Source organism: Merops nubicus, unplaced genomic scaffold (assembly GCF_000691845.1).
Source record: "Merops nubicus isolate BGI_N331 unplaced genomic scaffold, ASM69184v1 scaffold23205, whole genome shotgun sequence".
Taxonomy (NCBI): domain Eukaryota; kingdom Metazoa; phylum Chordata; class Aves; order Coraciiformes; family Meropidae; genus Merops; species Merops nubicus.
Genome location: NW_008610587.1, coordinates 2852 through 26728, shown reverse-complemented (window position 1 = coordinate 26728; position 23877 = coordinate 2852). Strand labels below are relative to the sequence as shown.

General features: G+C 40.8%; 1 protein-coding gene across 1 annotated transcript in view; it reads right to left on the bottom strand.

Annotated features, from left to right (window-relative positions):
- Window positions 1-21656, bottom strand: part of FLT3 (fms-related tyrosine kinase 3) — a gene marked incomplete at its 5' end in the record, with an annotated part of 30312 nt that extends 8656 nt beyond the window's left edge. The window contains 13 exons of the mRNA XM_008940968.1: window positions 60-192; window positions 292-404; window positions 1567-1745; window positions 3328-3439; window positions 4542-4648; window positions 8504-8669; window positions 13197-13350; window positions 13432-13571; window positions 14175-14311; window positions 16435-16552; window positions 18804-18919; window positions 19700-19902; window positions 21532-21656. Coding sequence (XP_008939216.1) covers window positions 60-192; window positions 292-404; window positions 1567-1745; window positions 3328-3439; window positions 4542-4648; window positions 8504-8669; window positions 13197-13350; window positions 13432-13571; window positions 14175-14311; window positions 16435-16552; window positions 18804-18919; window positions 19700-19902; window positions 21532-21656 — 1803 coding nt within the window. The remainder of the gene's footprint in view (window positions 1-59; window positions 193-291; window positions 405-1566; window positions 1746-3327; window positions 3440-4541; window positions 4649-8503; window positions 8670-13196; window positions 13351-13431; window positions 13572-14174; window positions 14312-16434; window positions 16553-18803; window positions 18920-19699; window positions 19903-21531) is intronic.
- Between the last annotated feature and the right edge of the window lie 2221 nt (window positions 21657-23877).

Below are 23877 nucleotides of genomic sequence, written 5' to 3'. Positions count from 1 at the left end.
TATTTGCAGCTGATACAGCACAGGCTCTATCCCTGTGGTTTGCCTTGTGGACTGCTCACCAAATTCCAGATTTTCCCTGGGAAATTCCCATTTGAGATCATATTCAAATTCTCGGAAGTCGATGTAGATGTACTCATTATCCAGTGGCCCTACCATCTGTATCATTCGCAACTGGCTTTCATACCTAAATTTCTTTGGAAGAAAAAGAAATGGTGGAATAAGTCCTACAGAATAAAAAATGGCCTGGTAGGAACAACAGAAGAAGGGGCAGGTATTTATGTTTGCTTTTACCTTTTTGTATTTATGAAAAATGAACACAAACAAAAAAGCGATCAAGAGGAGGAAAGATCCAGCGGAAACATAGAATGCAGCATTGTCCACGGGGGAAGAAACTGCTCCTGCAACTTTAAGAGATACACATTACTACCCACTGAATCAGGGCTCATGTATACAGCTAAGGGTGCAAGGAGAACCCATGATGGATTTCTCACTTCTGTCAGTCTGCTGTCCTCATGCCTGAGTCTCCTCTGCATGGGAGTGAGACGGAGACACATGCAAAGCAAGGATCTGGGCAGGGAGCATTAAGCGTTGGGCAATTTTGACATCTGTTTTCATTCAAAAATAATTAATTAACCTCAATTAATAAATCTAAGTGCACAGAGATGTTGGTGTGATCCATGGATTGGACTTCCTGAGCATAAAGAGGAATAAGCAGCTCCTCTTCTCATCACTGTCTCCCTCCTCTCTCCTTGTGCCTTCCCCCAGGCAATGTACATTGAGTACCAACACACCAGTTACCAGTGAGTGGGCTGTACACAACCTGCTTGGAGCACTGCTCTGCTGCTCAGCCAGGAGCAATCTTAACAAGTCAAGACCTATAAAGAGCTGGTGGATAGGTAAGTGTTGCATGAGACTTATCCCCATATTCTGGTAGTTTCTAAGAGCGTAAGTATGATGCTTACTAGCTATTGTAATTTCAGCATAAACGCTGAAACTGTCAGTGGTCACAGCTGTTGTCAGCTGTATTCAAAAGCACCAAACAGCTTGGTTGTCTATGACAGGAGAACCCTGTACTGCAAATATCTGTGTGAATCAAAACACTGTTGGCTCAGTCATGCTCATGGCCAGGCATGCAATGATCTCCATGGGATGAGAAGAGCTCCCATAGGCTTTTTTGGCAGCACTGCAGTAACCTCCAGGAGAGGAACAAGAGCCAATACCTGCCACCGGATATGAAAGCAGCTTCAGCTCTTCCCAAAGCTGACACCTCCAGGTCTCAGGTAGGGACTATCAAGAAGAAATAAACTAGCAGACGCAAACATTGGCCATAGCTCCATCTTGCACTTCCCGTTAGCACTTCTGCTAATTTTAATGAGGGAGGCTCTTGCTTTGGGACTAGAGAAAGGAGACGTATCTCTCACTCATCCACCATCTCCCACACTGCTCTTGTGTTTTTCCTGCAATGCCATTGCACAGCCATACTTTTAGCCAAATGAAAAATGCAGTAAGCTCTACCATGCCAGTTTTAACTGAGAAAACCTGTGCTACAGAACTGCCTTATGGTACCTGACAGGTTAATGTAACTCCTTTCACAGGCTGAACCCGCAGAATTGTTCGCACAGCATTCAACAGAGAAGGTTGTTGTTGTCTCCTTTACATCGAAAGTACTGCTTGAAATCCATGACACCAGGGATCTCCTTTCTGGCAAGAAGTTGTGAATCCCCTCAGTGATTTCTTCTGTACAGCTGAAAAAGGAAGCAGAGCAGTTTTGCTTTTTGTCTCACAGTGGCATTTTCCAGGGGAGAAGGTAGGATGCTTCAAAACACATCTTACATCTCCATTGAAAAGAAGAGAAGAAGGGAGGGACAGATGAGTTGTTTGTCACTGTTAGAGTGAGTCTTCAGAGGAGTTGCCAGTCTTATTTTTTGGTGATGGACATGGTATGTCAGTAGGGAGTGAAGTGGGCTCTCTACCTCCTTCACTGGGCTCACTCCCACTCCCCATCTCTACCCTGGCAGGGCACCTGCACCCCTGACTTTACCAGTTTCACAGCTGACATGACCCCTGCTACTGCATCTGTTATCACTGGTTGCACCTTTACCTCAAACACACCAACCACTGAGCAGCTCAAACTAGCCCCTACTAAAACAATGAACACAAAATGAACCCAGAGTAGAAGTTCTAACTCTTCTCCCTGAAGGTATGTGATTTCAACCATGAAGTTTCTCTCACTCAAGATGGAAAGCATCCACCCTGTATTAATGACTTAATTAAGACCTGTTATATAGAAACAAGGAATGTTATACTTGAGGGAAAGGAGACTCACACAGAGGTGATTTTGACTTTCAGCATTTCTATAATTTATCAGCTTACTGCCTAATTTACTGTCCACATAAATAAATGAGGAAGCAAGTAAATACATAAGATTTATTCATCTCTACACATAGTACTAGCTTCTACATGTGGAAGTTGCCAAGAAAAGAAATGTCACAATGATTCCTTTCCAGAAAGCTGCTTTAAGGAGTATTTTAAACTCACTAGCTGGATGTTTTCTTTCTGCACAACAAGATTGATGGTGGGAAGCCTTTTCAGAGGTGTGGATGAGGAAATGATTGAGATTTTTTTTTTATATCTAGTTAAAATACTTAGAGTTTTGTTCAAAATCTTCCAAAAGATAATTTGACCCAGGACTCTTCTGCACTTTGGGATTATTAGTTCTTTGGCATATATAAAATAAAAACTGCAGAGTTCATAAAACAGCTCAAAGCTGTTTCAGCAACACTTGAAATTTTAGGGCCTGACTCATTGCCCTAAATAAATAGAGGAAATGGAAAAATTCTCACTAACTTTACTGGAAGCACTCCCGCTGGCTTTACTGACTTCGGTAACAGGTCACTAGCTGGATTAACCAAAGCTTAATCAATTAATCAAGCTCACACTAAGCAATGCATTCCCTGCATTCTCTAAGTTTGACAGGCCAAGATTAAAACTTAGACTGGACTTTGTAACTACTTAACTGTTGATATAAACCCAGTGGGGTTTATTTCAGTGTAAAGAGACCAAGATACCAATCTTCATAGACTTTGTTTGATGCCAATAAAAAAAAATTGAAAACTTTCCCTCATTTTGGTGATTTAGTTCCCCTGGAATGGGCCACCATGTACAAACAGTCAAGGATGCATTTTATTTACACTTAGTTTCTTACAAGTCAGTCTTAATTTCACAGACATTAATCCTTATTTTCCTCAATTTTCAATGTCCTTAATTTTTCAAGGACAGCTCAGATACAGTCTTTGCAATGAAACAGAAAGAAGGAAAATTATTTACTTGGATGAGTTTAGTTCAGGACAGTTCCTCCAAACCCAAGATGAGGCAGGATAACTGTCAGACGTGCAGGAGATCTGCTTGAACAACAACTGCATTGTTACTTCAGGCTTTCCTGAAACAAGATAACACAACAATTTCTGTCAGCACATCAGTGACCAAAATATTTACATTTATGTGGCAATGCTGCATCTGCTGAGACCAAGGTCGGCTTCTGTGTTTTCAAAATAACCCACCCGCATGTGTCTGTGAGAGCTGGATGCAGCCCTCAGCCCACCTCCTTCCTCCAGCCCCACGCCTTGGTTCTGTGGGACAGCATCGTGGGCAAGGCCAGAGGAGCAGCCACTTCTCTGTACAGGCACAACAGGATCAAAACAGTGGCAGAGCCAAAATTAGAAGTCTTGACTTCTGCTTTTCTGACTCGTAGAAAGTATTCGGCCCCAGGACTCTCCTGACACCCCAGTTCTGGATGTCCAGCTCGTATAGAATGTGTCCAGAGGTTCCCTTTATAAATAATATATAAAAAATAATGAACCCTAATCTGGGGCAAGGAGGAGATGCTGCATGTGGCAGAACTGTGCTAACTGAGAGCACCAAGCAAAACTGCAAGTGTGTGCAAATTGTGGACTAGGGCACATGAGGAACTGCAGCCCTTACATATGTGTCACACCCCAAAGGGTTAATGGCATTAATTCACAAATGCCATCAGGAAAAAAATGATGTAAACATACCCTAGAAAACTAACATCTAATGATGGTAAGTGTTTCCTCTCACTGTGTATCTCATGTGGTCTCTAGAGTAGTCAGAGTTAAGAGTACAGTCACTATTTTACAGAGCTCTTAGGCTTTGTGGTTTTCTTAAGTATTAATTTTCTTGGCATTTGACTAATTTCTCGTATTCTGTCCTTGCTGTTTATGGCATACTAAAGGGGGAAAAAAGGTTAATAACTTCTTCTTCCTTCCTCTGCTCTCCATCCCTGACCAACACAAGAAACATGACCCACAAGCAGCTGGCATTCTTCTCTGCCCTAGTGTCAGGATTTCAGTAGAGCAGCTCAGAGAATCACATTTTTTTGCCTTGTGCTTCTCCATTTTTAGTAACAAATCTATGTAAAAGAAATGGGGAATACCCAGGGAAAAGCAGCGTATTTGCTCCATTTAAATCAGTGGCCAAATCTCAGACTGTCAGATCTTCACAGGTACTGCTTTCTCACTTACTTCTCACGTACAGAGTGAATTTTTTTGTCACAATTGTATCATCATTTTCAGCATAAAAAACATATATCCCAGACTGATGCTGATGATTGCAGAACTTTGATGAAATGCTGTAGAGCAAAGAAAAGGAGAGAAATGGACAAAAGATGAGCTCTCTAAAAATAAAAATGTATTTGAGACTCATATATATTTGAAACAATTAAAAACCTTCTAATGAGGAACCCAGACTAAAGTATTTCTTATTAGAGAATATAAATACCAGAAAGTAACTGTTTTAATAAGAGGATATATTTTTCTTGCAGTATTGATTTCATTCTGCAATTTTCCTCCTAGTTCATGGAATTCATGTGGGCTGTTAGGCTGTGATTTTGTTACCAACACATTGGAAGACAAGGTACATAACACATACATGCTAAGACCAGCAAAGCATCAAAGTCTTTACTGTCCAAAGGATTTTGATTGGAGTTTCTAGCTGATATGGTAAGCAGTGTTAGGAAATAACAATGACAGGTAGGATAAACCTCTCCAAACTGAAAGATCTGATGGAATATCAGAAATGAGATCATCATCAGAAATTCATTATCAATGAGACAAAGCACCAATCATCAAGATATTTCTGCAGCAGGAAGGCCAGCCTTCTACTAGCTCTCATGGTGATGGCAGCAAACCAAGACCCAAAGTATGCAGGAAATGGCTTGTGACAATGGGAATGGTGAGGGAGAGCTCTACCAAATCCTTGGGCAGAAGGTAATAATGGAGGACTACAAAGACCTAAAGACTCCTGCATGACCTACCTCTTGAGTCACTGATCTATAGGACATGGGATGAGACAAGGGGAAGGGAATATACCATCTTACAGAGATGGCATCTTGTTTCTGTCCTTTTGACTAGGTTATTATTGCCAGGATGATTGTCGTATTTAAATGGCAAATGTTGCAACTTATCAATGTTAGAAGAGCATTTAAGAAAATCTCTTCTTATGTTCAGTTGCTGGCATTTTCGGTGCAGATATTTTAGCTGACTGCTCAAAAGAAAAACTGGGTAGGAGGCCCCCAGTTCTAGTAGTAAAGGCAAGAAGGCATATCAGGGGGTTTGAAACAGAAAGAAAAAATGTAATGTGCAAAGTAAGAGAGCAGTAATAAGCTTGAAAGAAGAAATCTCGATAACTAAACCCGGGGTGTTTCTCATCAAGCAAGATATACATGAATGAACTAAGAGACCAAGTATCACCTTCCAATTCTAAGGGAAGAAAACTCACATTGAAGCCACGGCCAATTTTGCCTTCTGACTAAGGCAACACCTCCATGTAGTTATTGACTTTTAAATGTCTTAATCTGAAAAATCAGACCCTTTTTAAGCTTCCTCAGAATGTTACTGAAAGCAGGAGAAACCACAAATCATTTGCTGCTTTTGAAATCCTAGCTCTGAAGGATTAAATTCTAATGAAATAATGAGAAAATAATTTTAAAAGTGTCTTTGATACTTGAAAATGTAAGGGCATGTGAAATAAATATAATAAAATTAACAGAGGTCATTCTGTGTATGAAAGCCCATTTGCTCTTAGGAGGGAAGTGAAAATCAGCAGCATGCTCAAACAGAGAGACAACAAAAGCAAATAGAAAATGGAAATTCTGAAGGAATGTCTAAAAACATGTAAGGGCAGTGACAGAAGAAGTGAATCCTTAGGACCTGAAATTAAAAGCTAACAAAGGGGACAGAATTAATTAATAACATTTAAAATGATCTATAATCAGAAGGAACAGTTTGAGAAGAAAATGGCAGATATTAAAAAAAAAATCAGGAAATGAAAAAGGATATGAAAGGAATAAAGTAGAAGTGCTGGGAGATGACATTACTCAGAAGTCAACCAAAATATACAGTTAACCTCACAATATGTTAAGGTACGTGATGACTGTTTTGTTTTGAGAAACTCTCTGTGTTAAAATCACACTGAAATCTGTGGTGCTACAGCATGTAGGCAGAATCTCCTGACCTCTCTACCCCTTGCTGCTTCTGGGGACTTCACACTGAATGAAATTCTACCCCTACTCTTTTTCCTCAGGTGAGATGTGTCTGTCCAATGCTAGTATTCAACCCAAACTGGATGGCTGTGGGGGATGTTTGTACAGGAGAATGTACTTGTCAGATTAAAGAATCACCAAATTAATACTTTTTTCTGTCAATTATATTTTTCCCCAAAATAAACAGAAGGATAAATAAATAAATGCAAAGCATAAACACCTAACATGAACATAAAAAAAAAAAAAAAGTATTTGATCAACAGCACAGTCAGAGAGAGCTGAGTTGCCTGCTTGAAGCAGCCTCCAGGCCAAACTGCATTGCTGCTTGGGGTGGTGAGGTGGCTGTGGCCAGCACAGGGCTGCCAGCAGCTGAGCCAGCCCAGGACCCGCTGCTCCTGGGACACACGGGACCCTCCTCTGCCCGGCAGGTGGTGATCTGCACGCAGCAGCCACGGCTTCTGCACTGCAAAGGCCAGCTGAAGTGACTCAGAAATCCCAGCTTCGCCCTCTAATGAGGGTTACCTGAGCTATCTCAAGAGTTCTCAAAATTGTTATTGTTGGCCCAGTCCACAGCAACTTCTTCTTATCTGGATTGAATTTATACCAGCTGTAAATCATCCAGGCAAAAGTGACTCCTGCTCTTAAAAGCAGTGAGAAGAGGTCCATACTAGCTGCAAAGCGATTCAGCTCAGAATTATCAGCTGGAGGGAGGTGGCTATGGGACAAGGATGAGCAAATGTTCATGGTTATCCCCTGAGACTTCATTTCCAAAATCACTGTTGACCACAAAGAACAGATCTGCCTAGCCTATGTCAGGCATCGCAGATTAGTCACCAACACCCACCCAGTTCTATCAAAGTTTGCTGACAGCCCTCGCTTTATCAGCAGGGACAGAGTTCCTGTGGCCATTGTCAGGAGATGACAATTTCCTAATATGAAATGAGCTGTCTCTGAACCTCGTGCAAGTCTAATTCCAATACACCATCTGATGCAGATAAAAAGGCCAGTTTGTTGCAAAGACGACTTGACAAGCTAGTGGATAAAATTGTGTGTACCAAAATACTAAGGAAAAAAATAACAAAAAAAAGTGCAATCCAGGCTGTGACACAGTTTTATGCAGAGAGGTTTTATAGAGGTTTTAAGAATACGAGAAGAAATCAGTGCAGTTGCATTAACTCCTGCCTAGGTCCTGCTTAGTTTTAAAGGTAGAACTTGGAAAGAGCAGCTTGGCTTTATTTTCACTGAGGTGAATAAGAGTTGTTACCTTGAAAGCCATAGGACTACTCTGAAAGAAACTCTGAAGGAAATTAGATAATGTTATCAAGAAATTAGAAAGCCTAGGGAATGGAGAAAACATTAGCCTTAAACAGGATTGTTGCCAGAACTTCATTGTAGGAAATAACAGAAAAGGTAGATAACTAACAGGTTTATTCAAAACATGTTTTGCAGCAGCAGAATAAAACATGACCTGGGTAATGAGCAGAACGGTCAAACAGATCTAACAGTGGCCTGGGAAACTGTGGGGCTCTGGACTTCATTTGAGCAGTTTGAAAGACACTGGGAACATCATCAAGAACATGAGGACAAAAAGGGAACATGTAGAACTTGTGATCCTTATGAAAACTGCAACAGATCTGTAACTGAGAAATTTTGTTAGAGAGGCAGGGAATGGCAAGATGCACATAAACTAAAGGGTCGCTAGATGCATAACTTACCAAAGGGTTTATTATAACATGGAGAAAACAGTGATTCTAGAAGTTATCTACATGAACTGCTGTCGAAAACCAAAATAATCTTTCAGTGCTTTTTGTCAACACACCTTCATTATGTAGTCCATCCACATTTCAAAAATGCAAAGAGTACAAAACATGTAAAGTAAGCAGTCCAAATGAGACATAAAGAGGAATGACTATCACATCAAATTATTCCAAAATATTCAAGTACCTGTGTCCATCCACACTGTAACTTTGTTTACATGGAAAAGTTTTTTTGGAAAAGAGCCATGTGCACCTAACTGGTGGATACGCTGTAAAGTTAACTTCAAAGCAAAACTCTTCCTCACCAATTTCAAAATCTTCTTTAGAGTCTGTTATATTTATAAATCCCTTTTCTGAAAGAAAAAGAAGAATAAAATATATTACATTACAAAAGCTGGACTGATTAATGTAGGGATTTTGACATCTGCGTGGTTTTCATTTTGGTTATCACAAGCAAAAAAAAAGCACCATGTTACATCACAAAAGGCATCCTGTTCGTCAAAATACAATAATGATTCAAAATAGTATTGAAATGATGTCACTGTGTTCAGCTGCAGACAAATGATCTGAGCCTGCTGAATCTGCATATTTGGTCGGATCAGAGCCCTTCCAAAACGGTCTGACATTTCTCCCCAGTCTGTTCTACAGAGTCATGGGGCAAACAACATCCTCATTTACTTGGTTTGGTTTAGGTGTGTGTTCCAGTTGTTACCAGCTGCATCTCCTGGCTTTCCTCTAACAGGGAACAAACCAGTTGGCACCACCAGCATAATCAGATGTTGATAGTAGTTGTTTCTCCTTCCCTGAAATGAGGTGAAGATTTTGAAAATGAGTCTTGTAGCTGCTCCTTTATTTCTCCATCTAAATGAGACATATTTGCTGCATGAAAAAGTGTTCTGAAGATGTGTATGAACCATGAGCTGCTGGTATGTGCCCTGCTAGGGTAGGATTACTTTCACATAGTGGAACTTTCTGGAGTTCAGTGACCCACCTAGGTTACTTATTTGGACCTCTGATAAACTCAATGGAATGAAGCAAGCATGTCCAGATGTATTCCATCCTAAAATAGAAGATAACAAAGATGTGCTGAACTGCTTCTGGAAATGCCTGTTTCTTGACAGTGACTGCTGAAGGACCCAAAGTAATTGTTTGGGCTAGATGCCTTATGATGTGAAAAGAGTCTTTCCCAAAGAGACTGAAGAGCAGACAGCTGTGGAAAGAGGCTGTCCTAAAGGCATCAGTGGGACTAGGATCAGCTCTGCAAAAATCACAGTCATATATATTGGAGGAGATCTCTGGAGATTTCAGCTGCTGCTCAGAGCAGGTCCAACTAGATGAGGTTGCTCAGGGACACATCCAATTGAGTTTGGGTATCTCCAAGAAAGTGGACTCTGTGACCTGTGGGGAATTTGTGGCAGTGTTTAGTCATCCATGTGGTGAAAAACTGTGCTGTAGAAATATTGCTGGACTGGGTTTTTCCTTTTGAGGATTTTTCTTTTGGTTGCAACCCTATATTCTGCTTGACACATTTTATCTCTGTTTAGCTTACTGGTTTTAAAAAATACTATCTGGAAACTCTCACATAAACCACAAAAATGTCAGTATTTTAAAACAAGAAGCAATTCCTTTCATAACTGTTCTCCAACTTGTTGATGTTAAAGGCTTATTGGTTTTATAAATTGGACCTTCATCTTTTGAATGGTCTTTTGGACCTCATCCTTCCAGGCAGAATGTCATCACTGTGTGTACTGTTAACAATGCAACCAGCCATGAGTGAAGGCTCTCTCCAGAGTGCACACAAGAACTTTGGAGCGGGATATGCCATTACCCTGGAAAACAACTCAGAAAAAAGTAGTTTCTTTCTTGAAGGAGAAAAAACATGACACATTATTGCTTGGCTTATAATTTTTTTGGCAGTTTTAAGTGTATTTCTGCCAAAGAAACAGTGAACATGGTTATTCGGTAATGACAGAGAAGTTAGGAGAAATTCTTGAGACAGGAATCAAAGCTTTCAAGTCTCTGTATTTATTGTATTTGTTTATTGTTGCTTTAAACCAAAGGTGTTGCAAAATAGCTTGCATATTCCTGAATCAAGATTGCATAGTGCTAAACATTCTTTATTCAACACTGGTGGAAACTGAGCATAATAACTGCAGAAACAAAGAGCCTTGCAGCTGCAGTTTTTGGCATAACCTCTATTGTGCTCTAAAGTGGCCTAACCACTCTGCTTGACCTGACCAGCTACACAAGATGGGAAAAGTTGGTGAAGCATCAGTTAGCAAAGAGCAAACCAGAGCTGTCTGGATCCAAGGTGTTATCAGAGATTAGAAGACCACCCATCAATGTATTTATGCCAGCCAGGCCCCCTGGGCAATGCAGTATGTGCCATCAAAATCAGCTTTCCCTTGCTTAAGTTACATTACAACCAATCCCAGTGTAGCTGTAGGTGCTGCCTCATGCACCATGATGGTTTAGAGGTAGGACACTGATCATTTCAGATACTGCTACTACCCTATGACATGAACAACTGAGTGAATTCTGTATCTGTAACACTGCTGGAATTGAACCTGGGGTGCTAGCAAAAATTCACACCCATTAATACATTAGGGTGAAGGCTGCAGTGGGTCAGAAGCACATGATGTCCTTGTCTAACCTTGGAGAGAGAAGCACAGCTGTTAGCTAGCTATGACAATGTCTCCCCACTTTAATCCACCCTGTAAATAAACAAATTGATTTTTTTTTCATTAGCAAAACCAGTGAGCCCTCAGAAGTTTTGCTGGCAAAAAGGGTATTAAGGAGAGCACAGACAATCATTGTAGCTTGGTCTACCCTAGATAAAAAATACCCACTCAGAAATACAGCCTTCCAGGGACAGTGACTCAAATATCCCCTGCTACAGTGACACATACTCACACCTGATAGTTTATGGATCCAAGAAGCTCCTATTTCTGAACCTGGCACCAGTAGTGAGAAAGAAGAGGATCTTGCCCTACCCCTATACTATTCCTTACCCCTACCTTCCTGTTTACTAAGAAAATGTGTGTAGACAAAATGCCCGGGTATCATACTCAGTTACTGTAAATGATGAGACAACTTCCTGCTCAGTGGTAGGCAAAGACTGAAAAGAGGATATTGCACTGGGAAATAGGTATAAACTCTGAAAGAAACTACATCTAAGGTCAAACATGGTGAGTGCTTCAGAGAGCCTTGTTCTCAAGGCTACAGACTCTAACTCCAGGCACACCAGTCAAAAAACTAGTCCTAGTGCCTATTCCAGCAGCATGGTCCTAACTACAGCTTCCCTTTTTAAGCCTTTTTTTCATATTTATGCCTATTTGTATATTATTTCCATTTTAGAAACACAGTTTGCAGTTGAGGCTGTTCTGGACTAACTTCAGCACTGTTGGCTTTTAAGTCAACAAGTTGTTTAAGTAGAATGAGGATTCTTTTGACACACTTTTGATTTTTAAAATTTTCAGTCCTTGTGTAGCTCGGTGTCAGGACGATGGTTTCCTTCAGTGTCTGAAAAGCAGGAGACATGCAGAACCACCAGCAGTGCTAGAGCAGTTGTCTCTCTAGTTTCACATTTTCCTTCAGACCCATCACAAGTGTTGCTACAGCTTAGCAACACTTCTGCATGGCAGCTTGACAGCTCTGTCAGCACTTGCTGTTCATTGTCTCTGGGCTTATATTCCCCATTAACACAAAAGTTTTTATTCCTCTTCTTCTATCAGTTGCACAGGTTTTGGAGCTAAAATTCTTCCCCAGATGCACTTTCCCACAAAAAATTTGGCAAACTCAGATGGTCACTTGTCAGTCACTCCCTTGCCATATGTGGAAACAGTGATTTCTCATTTGTTCTGGGTTTTGAATGGGAGAGCTCAGCACCATGAACCTTCTGACTGTTTCATTCCCTCCTGTCGGACCCAGGTCAGATTTTGTACAGATTTTGTACCTAGTTTTGTTTTTTTCTGTATATGAACAACATGCACCTGAAGGAACCATACAAAACAGCAAAGCAGAGGCCATGAGACCCTCGGCCTTATCTCCCCACCTCCAAAGGTGCAGTAAAGGTGTGGTGGAGGTGCTGTATAAGTAGAAGGGAGATGCAGGGGGGGCCAGTGGTGAGGAGGAGACTGAGGCCATGGATGCAGCTTTTCAAAACCCATACTAGAGTCACAGCAGGATATTTCTGGCTCACATTAGTTGAAACCCATCACTGATAATTCCAGACTCTGGCCAAATTAATACTTGGAGCATTAACAGCTGAACACATAGGGAGGTCATGTGTTTTATATTCTTAGCCAGATCCAGAAATGGTGTTTTCTGCAGTGTTTTACCTCTAGCTGTTTGCATCTGCTCTGCAGCTGCCTACAAATGAGATGGTGGAACAGAAAACAGCTATGCAACTACATCTACTCACTCCTGCCCATGAAACCCAAGGCATAGCCCCTTGGGGAACCTATAGCTTTGTGTCTCTACACAAAGCCACTATGGCTTTGTGTCACACTGGCTGAAAGTCACCTATGACAACATGAGACGAATCCCAGCCTGCATTTTTAGAGCTATCATTGAAACAACCATGCAGAATAGCTCTCTAAACAGCACCATTTCATTTCACTTCTAAAAGCACCGACTTTTAATGGGAATTATTTGAGAAGCAATATAAAAAAAAGGTTGATTATCTTCAGGTACCAGAACGATTCAGTTAAGATTAATCTCTTGGGTCTCCTGGACTGCCAGTAAGTGCAGACAGACTTTTTTTCTTAGAAAAGGAACTATAAACATATGCTGCATACTGCAAGCAAAGAACTGCCACATTAAAACCAAACCAAAACAACCAACAGAGCGACACAATTAACAGCAGGGCTTGAAATTACCTAAAACTGTAACCAAAGCAGTTTGATTTGGATGAACAGTAGAAGAACAGGTGTAATGTCCACTGTCACTTCTCTCTGCTGCTGAAGCAAATGCATACAGGGTCCGGATTGCCGAGTGATCCATTTGATACTCTAATCCTTCAAACTGGCGATCCTAGTTTGCAACAGAGATTCCCATTTAATCAGTTGCTACTACCAAATATTACCTATTTTAAAATATACCCTGTCTTCTTACCTCCTCAACTTCTTTGCTTTCAAAAGACAATTTTATTCTGAACTTATAATTACGGTGGACAGCTCTGCATCTGATCAGCAATGGTTCCCCGACTTTAAGAAATAATTCAGGTAAAGGTGCTGTTTGTCTTCCATTTAAATCTACCAAAGCAAAACATAATCCCTAAAACAACTGTGACTTTGCCCAGAAAAATGCTCAGTTAGATCAACATTTTTTCTGCTAATGCTGTATGGACATCCATTATTACATTGGAAGGAAAATTAGAATTTGGGAAAATTACTAATTAATCATGAAATTAATAAATTTGAAAGATTTAGATGTCTCAAATCGAATTTTGTTATAATTTTCAAAATATCACTAGGGTACAGTTCAGTACAGAGCTTAGCTCAGGTCAGTTTTATTTAAACAAAGAAACCAATCTGAATTTATGTATTAATTTATAATTATTTATGGATGTACATATTTGAGAACACTTTGAAGAGCATTTCTATGCAATACAGTCCTAAAGGCATGAAGAAAAAGCTGATAGATGTTTAACAAATGTAGAAGATACTTTTATAGAGACCATAAATAACTATTAGAATTAGCTTTTAAGCATGTAACAGAGCAATCATATTCACTGTTAGATTTCTTCCAGTGATTACAGACAAGCTTAGTCCAGAAAGTGTATTCAGATGAGCGGTGCAACTAAATTCAGAGGCAGGATCCAGATCATATTTAAGTAAAACTTAGAGGGAAGTTACCTATTGTAAAGAGGCTGGTGCATTCTCTGCCCAGGTCATTAACTGCACAGCACCACATATAAGTCCGAAATAATTCATGTTGTACCTTCTGTATGCCACTTATTTCCCCAGTTTCTTCGTGTATTTTATCAGGGCAACTGCAATTACAAGCACAATTATTCATTGACTCATTTGGATAACCTCAAACAAATAAATCTGATAAATCTCCAAGCCATAAGCATATGCAAACAATAGTGGGAAAACTGGATTCTACATAGCTGAATAAAAAGGAACTAGGAAAGGTGAAGATAAGAAAATAAAAATGTCACAGCCTAGGCAGAAATATGATCTGAAATGACTTGAATATGCACAAACTGGCTCATAGACAGGTAATGCTATGATTAAAATCTGGACAAGAGTGAAATCATAGAGGTTGAGCTTTCACACTCTGAATTCCTGGTGGTGGGAGCTGCTGCAAATCCAGGAGCTGTAATGAGACCCAGATCCCAAACTGCCATGCTGCAGAGGAAAGTCTTATTCCTACTGTTAATAGAATCAACTTTATATATTAATAAAATGGAAAAAACCCAAAACATTTAGCTCAGAAAATTATGATCCATCATAACATTTTCCCAGCTCTAATGCTTCAGGTCAAGACCGTGGTGACTGGAAAAAGAGAAACACTGCACCCATTTTACAAAAGTGTAGAAAGGAGGCCCCTGGGAACTACCGACTTGTCAGCCTCACCCCTGTGCCTGGGTAGGACATGGAAGAGATCCTCCTAGAAGCTATGCTAAAGCACATGGAGGACAGGAAGGTGGCCCAAAACACCAAGCATGGCTTCACCAAGGGCAAGTCCTGCCTAACCAGCCTAGTGAACTTCTGTGGTGGAGTGACTACATCAGTGGACAAGGGAAGAGCTATGGATGTTTTCTATTTGGACTTTCATAAGGCCTTTGACAAGGTTCCCCATAACATCCTTGTCTCTAAATCAGGGAGATATGGATTTGACGGATGGACTGTTCAGCAGATGAGGAGTTGTTTAGATGGACACCAAGATGAGGGATGTAGTTGACATGCCTGAGGGATAGGATGCCATCCAGACGGACCTGGACAAGCTTGAGAAGTGGGCCCATGTGAACCTCATGAGGTTCAACAAGCCCAAGTGCAAGGTTCTACACATAGATCTGGGCAAACACCAGCATTAATACAGCTGTGAGAAAAAGGGATTGAAAGCAGCCTTTTGGAGAAGGACTTGGGGGTACTGGTGGATGAAAAGCTGGAGATGAGCTGGCAATGTGTGTTCCCAGCCCAGAAGGCCAGCTGTATCCTGAGCTGCATCAAAAGCAGCATGACCAGCAGGTCGAGGGAGGTGATTCTACCACTCTTCTCCGCTTTGGTGAGACCCCACCTGGAGTACTGTGTCTACCTTGAGAGTCCTCAGAATGAGAAGGACATGAGCATGCTGGAGTAGGTCTGGAGGAGGGTCACAAAAATGATCAGATGGATGGAACACCCTGAGAGCTGTAGTTGTTCAGCCTGGAGAAGAAAAGGCTCTGGGGAGACCTTATTGTGGCCTTTCAGTACTTAAAGGGGGCTTATAAGAAAGATGGGGATAAACTTTTTAGCAGGGCCTGTTGTGACAGGACAAGGGTAACGGCTCTAAACTAAAAGAGGATAGATTTATATTAGACATAAGGAAGAAATTTTTTACAAGGAGGATGGTGAAAAACTGGCCCAGGTTGGCCAGAGACATGGTAGATGCCCAATCCCTGGGAACATTCAAAGTGAAGTTGGATAGGGCTCTGAGCAGCCTGACCTAGTTGAATATGTCCTTGCTCATTGCAGAAGGGTTGGACTAGATGGCCTTTACAGGTCCTTTCTAACCCAAACCATTCTGCAATTCTATAACTCACATTTAAAAAAAAATGTGAAAAACTAGAGGGAAACTAGTGACCTCTGATTTCTTCTTGTGACATCTAAATACTAGACACTGGAAAAACCTTTTTTGAGCCAAGAGCTGAACACTTCCAAATGAATACAAGGGCCAAAATTTGTAAGAAAAATGTGTTGCAGCATTCCAAAAGTGGATTACGCAGATAGATTTTTTCAACCAGGACAGGGGTGTTGCAACCTGGCAGAGCATATCTCCAAATATTCTGACCCAAAATCTCTTCTTCAGTTATCTTCCCAGCTTGCTGGGCATGCTAAGCCCTTCCCTTCTTCTTCAGAAGACAGTAAACTGTCAGAGATTCAACATGCATATAAACAGACACCATACCTCTTTTCAGGTGTTTTGCAAAATATCCACTCCACAGAGGCCCGGGGGTAGCTCTCAGATACGCACTCAATAGCATCCAATTTGTCACTTTTTCTGAAATAGGGTTTGCCTGGTTTCCCTGTTAAAAGTCATGCAAATATTTCAGAATGCTGAAATCATTTGGAAACGGTGTTTTGCTCATTTTATCGTACATTAAGTTACAGAGATGTAATTAGTTTTCAGGAGGTTTCAGCACTGAGGGAATAGAAAATGATTCTGCCCTAGGGATATTGTGGGTTGTTCTCATGAGCTTTTCAGCCTTGATTGCTAAATGCAAAGCTTCCCCATATCAAAGGCCTGCCTCTATACCTCAGAGGATAATCATGAGAATGATACTGAAGGTGTTAATTTGCTGTGGTTGCTATTCATTTTACTGGGCAGGAGCACAGAGACCTTTCAAAATCACATCCCAAGCCCATGGCCTTTGGTGGAGTACCTGTTGAGACAACAAAGTCTCTACACAAAACAGGATCCGGGGTGGGGGGTCACTGCTCAGTCAGATCAGATACAGGATGGAAAAACAACGGGTGATAATGACTTCTGATAACCAGCAGACTGCTCTATCCTGTATTTGTAACCCAGAGGGAAAAGGTTCCTAGACAACTCCCAGTCCTCTGAACCCATCAGGTGTAGACTTGGACTAAGCACAAAAATTTAATGTATTAAAACTGCTAAAGATTTGACTCAAAATGAAATGCACTGAGTCTCATTTTAGGTTATCTTACAATCAAACTACAGCTTCCACACAGAAAAGTGACATTTTCTTTAAAGTCCTACTTCCATTGTCTGCAAGGTGACATGCTAAAGTGAAACTAATACTTTTGGGTTTTAAATTTCTTTCTTCATTTATCTCTTATAAGCTGGGCCTAGAAGGATATTTTACCTATAGTGATTCACATCTCAGTTGAAGGATTCACATCTAGCCTGGAGGATTTTATGACAGATGTAATTATGATATTAGATTCACAGGAGCAAAGAGAATCCAATTCAAGCAATTGATATGGAAAAGATCTTTATTTAAATTGTTTTGAACTCTTGCTTGCACATGTGATAACCTTTTTTACTTCTAAAGCCCAACTGATATAGTAGAGAAGGTAATTTTTAATTAAAGATTTCATATACTGTCCCCTCACTGAAGCTGTTAAAATTATAATTGAGATATGCAGAAGAGACTGGAGGTGATGATCCTGACACCTGAGAGAGAGAAAGGTCAAGCAGAAGAAATATTTTAAAAACTAGTAAAGAGGGAATATAAAATGTTGATTGGCTAATAGACAGTTTACTAAAAACAAGGCAAGTAATGATGTTTGTTAAAACTGTCTCTAGAAGTGTTTGCCAGTCTTCTAGCTGACTGTTGGTTTTCCATCTTTTCTTTGCAATGTCTTTTGCATTTTTTTATTGTATCTTTAAATTTGGCCCTTTTGAGACAAAATAATACAGTATTTATCTTCTGTTAAAAAGATCATGTCAGTGTGGGTATTTTTTTTTTCTTTTAGGGACACTCCTACTTGGAAACCTGAACTTTGTTGAAGCAGTTGCCTTTACACCAGAGGCACCTCTTGTGTGAGCCTTGAGAAAATTCAACCAAACCTGCTCCCACTGTGAGCCTTTCAAAAAGTTGCACCTCCCACATGCTCTGTCATGAGCATTTAACAACAGTTAAAATCTCAGCTTCTTGGACACCCTTATGCTGAGCAGCTGCAGTACTGATGCATTTTACCCTAAAAACCAATAAACAAGTAAAGGCTGGCACTGAGGACAGGAACCTTGCCTTTCCCCTTCCCCCCGTCATGTCTCTTGCTGCCCAAAGAACTGCAAAAGGAAAAGCTATGAAAGAAGTGCAAAGAGACCAGCATCAGGCACAGGTGGAGAAGTGGTACAGTGGGACAAAGCACGACTTTGGAGTGTCAGAGACCTGAAAATGAAAGGGACGTCCTCATGTGGTCTGGGTAACAGCCCATCTGTCAACACTGAGAATAAACAGGTTACGATTCAAGCAAATGAATCTAGCCCATGGGCTTTGAGAGCACACAAAAGGCACTTTTGATTTGTCCCTTTTGGCATGGAGAGGAATCTCTTGTAGGGGAGAAGAGAACTACCATGCATTTACATCTTTATTTGTTCATTTGCATGGTCTATTGACTAGTGAAAGCTGCTTCTCTTGCAGTCTGTGGTTTTGACTTCAGCCTCTGAAGAGAGCTCCAAGCCCTATGCAAATCTAGAAGATGCTTAAAATGCAGCACAGGAGAGCTTCATTGCTTTGGCTGAACTTGAGCCTCTCCCCTTGAAGCTACTGATGGGGTGACCCCTTTCATCTGAGATATACTTACTTCGGATGAGAACAGGCACAACTACTGTGTAATTGCTGGCTTTACTTATGACCAAGAGGGTGTATTTTCCAGCTTGTGCTTCTCTTATGTGGGAAAAAGCCAAAGTCATAACATAGCTATAAAACAGAAAACAAAACTGTATTTGTTATCTAGATAGCAATAGGCATCACACGCAATAAGGTGTTAGCTCTTCAGCTCTTGTAAAAAGCCTTCAGAGATACTAGTATTTATTATTTACATAGTGCCCTTCAACCTGAAGCATTTTCATCCTGGATCTTCCCACACAAGCAACACATAGAAACCTACAACCATAGGTACCACATGCATAAGACTGAGCCTTAGGAAGGATGGACTTCCTGAGCTTAAGACAGCTGGGGAGATCCACAGGGAAATGCTTTACCTCAAGTGCCATCCCACAAGTTTTGAAGGAGGAGGCAACAATACAGCACCAGGTTCCAGCCCAGGTTTGGCTGAGAATTAGCAGGCTGTTGCTGCTGTTGTTCCTGATCTGCAGTGTGGCCCTAGCAAATCACGTAATCCTTCATGCCTCAGTCTCTTTGACTATAAAATAATGATTTTTCTTCACATGAGCACTGCAAAGCTCAAACTGATCAATGTCAGAACGTCCCTGGAGACCCCCATGCACAATGCTATACAAATGAAAATAACAAGTTTAATTCAAACTGTTCTTGGCTTTAAGACTGGTATGTGTATATATGTCTAAATGACAATCAATGTGCTGCCAGGTGACAACAGTTAAGAAAGACTACAAGATTTAAAAAGATAATTCATAACTTGAAGTTAAACACAAGCACAGCCACAGAAAATATTCCATTTGCATCCTAAAATATATTATCCATTACAGGATCTCTGATCCAGTACCTCCCTTGACTTACCGATTCTCTGAGTCTGATGAAAGTTCACAAGCTTTCCTCTCTTTAAAGAACCAAAAGCATGAAGTGATCTCTGGAACATTCATTATCACTCTTAATTCAAGATCTTCAAATACATTAACTTCTACATTTTTAGTTGGTTTATAGATATTTTCTGCTCCTTGAGAATTCAAATAACACCCAAGATCTTCCAAAATGTTAGAAATCTACAGACAGAAATAAAAGACAGATTGTTATGTATTTGTTAGCAATTAGATTTATTTGCTTTTTCTTTTGCATTGAAATATTTTTAAAGGATGGTCTTCTGGAAAAAGCTTTAATAAATTAATAATGCCTCATAACACCCAAGTGTGCATACCAATTACACTGAAATAACACCTTCATTATACCTTCATTTTGTGTGGTTTTGATTTTTTTTTTTTTTTCATTTCTACTGTCAAACTTTTTAATAAATATTTTGAGTTCTACTGCAAGAGGAAACACTACAGAATTCCTGTTGAATTAGTTAATTCTGTTCTCTAGACAGACATCACAGAACAATTTTAGTCAGAAGCATGATAATTTCCATTAGTGATATAGGCTGTTCTTTACTCTTGTTTTTGTTCCCTTTCATGTAGAATCATATGAAGACACAACTATTATACAACTTTTCTGTTTGTGACCTCAGTGCAAAGGCAGGGCCAGAATATTTTTTTTCTTAGCATCCCAGTGCTTGTCACTGTGTCATCTGGCTAGACTGCTCCTCAACTCCTCGGGGCCTTTACTAGGCAAGGAACATTTGAGCTGGGCACCTTCACATCTTTCATTTCCTCACCATTGCATGTGGCTAAAAGAGAATCGCAAACAGAAAGAGAATACTCCACAGTCATTCTGAAAACCACCAATGGATTAAGAAGTCTCTAAACTTAGCTGCAGCAAAAGGTGGCAAGTAAATAGCTCCATCTGAAGAGTAGCCCCAAACATCTCCCTTACTCCGTTGAGTGAGATTTATCTGGTGTAAGTTGATGAAAGAATGGAGCTCTGCCTTGCACTGTGCTTGGATAGTTGGTTCTTCTCATTCTTAGCTCCTTCTTTGTCCCTTCTGTTGATCTGAGAAATATGTAGAGATTACAGCCATATTCTGCTTCATCTGGTAGAAGGACAGCTTTGACTGACATACTTACATTTCTTATCTGAACTGATTTATTTGTCCAGGAATGAAAAAGATTTTTTAAGACTAACTTGAAACAAGAACCCTCAGGAAATATTTTCATCACAAGTCTCGCTTTAAAATTTGTTTGCACACCACCTGGTCTTGGCCTTATGTCATTTCAAGTCAGCAGAGAAGAAGAAAAAGTTGATTCCCTATGCAGCTTTGGTGTCTCATTCAAGGTTTAGACCAGGCAGGGATTTATGGGCTTTGGTGGTGAGAATAGAGAGGGTGGTGCAGCTTCCCCAGCACCCCCAGCAGGTGTGGCACACACGTGCACACTGTGGCAGGCCACTGCTTCACACTGTGGCCTTGGCAATCCCCTCTTAAGGGCACACAGTTTTTTACATTGACACATTTCCAGCAATATTCAACAATATTCAGGCATGCTGATGTGAGACAGCATCAAGGCAACAATTAAAAAACAAGTTTTAGAGCAAACAGGTACTTACCTATTTACAGTCTCAAAGTATGAGCTGTGACAGGTATTTCCCTCTAACCTTTTATATTCATACTTGGCCTAGCCCTGGTGGTTATTTTGACTGTGACATTCTCACAGCCTAAAGGTCTAGGATGTTGTTCTGGGGAAGGTATTTCTAGAAAGGACAGAAATGTTTTATATGAAACTTATTCTCTGTCAGATTACCTTAGGAGACACCAGTGTCTCTGCTGTTCCTGAACTTTCATCCTTCTGGCTGACAAGCACACACATAATCTCAGATGTATTTTGATTCATTGCAGAAGTGAAAGTAACTACTGTCATAACAAGAACTGTAAAACAGAAATAGAAAACAAATGTAATCATATCTAGATCTTTACTCAGAGACAATAATTTTAGTAAAAATAAAATACAACAAAACTATAGAAAGATTACATCTCTTTAAAAAAATGCAAAAAGAAAATGCAGCTATATCATGTGCATTTGCAAACTCTGCATTTGTGTATTGAAGATGAGTGGAACCACTATTTGGAGAGTCTCTCAAGAGCACAGATACATCAAACTTCAGAATAACAAAAGCCTCTACATTTTATAGAGGCTCCTTTAGAAACCACACTATAAAACATAGCCCTCCTCTTGCAGACAACTTCTGCACAAGTGTATCTGAAAGGGCCCTGTGGCACCAAACCCTGCAGCCTGCAGGTCAGTGTTTGCTTGTTGTGAGCCAGAGGATGATAATGCACCTCCCCTCTCCTTGGCAGTAGGGAGATGTCCAAGTCAGAAACACTCCCTGAGCACCCCTCACTCCTGCTCAGAACAATGGCAAAATAAAGTCCTCTGACTTGCCTTTAGAGCCCATACTCAGCTCACCCAAGGACTTGAGATCTAGTACTCTCCTTCCCTTCTCTCCAGGGCAGGCTGTATTTGGTCTGACATACTGGATACTCTCCTGAGCCTTCCTGCCGTGCATTCATGCACACCAACAGCTCACAGATGAGGACTGGCAGATGCTTTTGCCCTTAAGCTGCCATTTACATTCTCATTCTCTTTCACCTTTGGGAAGCAAACTGGGCAGCAATCCCCACTGTTTTGAGGAAAGGAGATGCAGAAAGTGGAGGGCAAGGAAGAGTGAAAGCCCATGGTTTTCTCCTGCATTTTACTTCCTCCATACCTCCCTGCCTCTGTCACATCCCATGAGCCTATACAGCCAGGGCAGCACACTTGCCAGCTCACAGCCCTGGCAGGAGTGGCAAATGTCATTACTCCTTTATGCATAGGGAGCAACATGGGAAAGCTTCTGGTGCTTCAAAATGTTTCATGTGAGCCTTTCTGCAGGGACTGCAGCCTGAAAAGTCACCTTTTAGCCTTAGAGGAGCTATATAGTAACCATGCCCCCACCATTGCACTTCAACAAGAAAAACAGAAGTAAGAACACACAACTGTCTGGGTGAAACATGTCTGATTTCCACTGAGTCCCTAAAAAGCCAGCCCTTGAGAGTACAGATAAGCACTGCATCATAAAATAACATCTCTCTCCTGGAAACCTGCCAAATTTTAGGTCTTGGGTTTTTTACCTTTTTTTTTCCCCCTCAGCTCCTGAGATAATTGGACATAAGTAATGGTGCAGAGTTGAAAGGAGAAAAAAAGGTAAATATATAATGAAGTATTTAAAGGATGAAAGTAATGGGACTGATTCTGCAGGTGATGGAAAGAGCAAAACTGGAAGAAGGAAGACATTATTAAGAGTTGCTGCCATTTCATCTTCAATGCTTGTGCCTTCTGGAGCTGTCTGAGCACCAAGCTGGGGACACTTCAACAACCTCTTCTCAGCCGCTTCAGAAAATGTGGATTAAGACTGAGTCCTTCACATTCAGGCACATAACATTTTGTGTGCCACCTTTGCACAGCATACACAGGCAGTGATTTGATTTTGCAGACCTCTGAGGGAGATCATTTCTGTTTGCCTGTGATCCCTAAAAAAAGTGAACAGGACTTCTTTGTAGAGACATGTATCTCCCTCCATTGGCTATAGAGATAATGTTGGCACTTCTTGAGAGAGTGCCAGAGGGTAGCTGAGAGGCAGGTATGAATTAGGTATCTACACCAAGCATGTAAACTCCTCCCCATTGATACTTCCCACGAGCCCTTCACCAAGTCCTTCTCTGCTCAGCTGTCTCCACTTCTATTTGTTTTGTTGGCCACTTTACCTTTCACCCTTTTCAAACCAGAGACCACCTGACAGGCTCACAGACAGGACCTTGGCTGATGAAAACCCACCTACATCCACTGATTTCCAAGACATAGCTGCTGAAAACACCTGAAAATACAACCTCAAAAGTTCAGCTCATTTTGCCTGTTGAATATTCCCTTGCTTCAGCTTTCCAGTCTGTAAATTAGCTTCTGATTGTACAAGCTGAGCTAATTTATCACTGGTATTACTCCACTCACATTGCCTTGTTAGCAGGATGCCTAATGCCACAGTAGGAAAGGGAAAGATGTATTTAAACACCAACAGGGAGGAGATATGCAGCTAGGAGTTAGGTAGTAACTGCT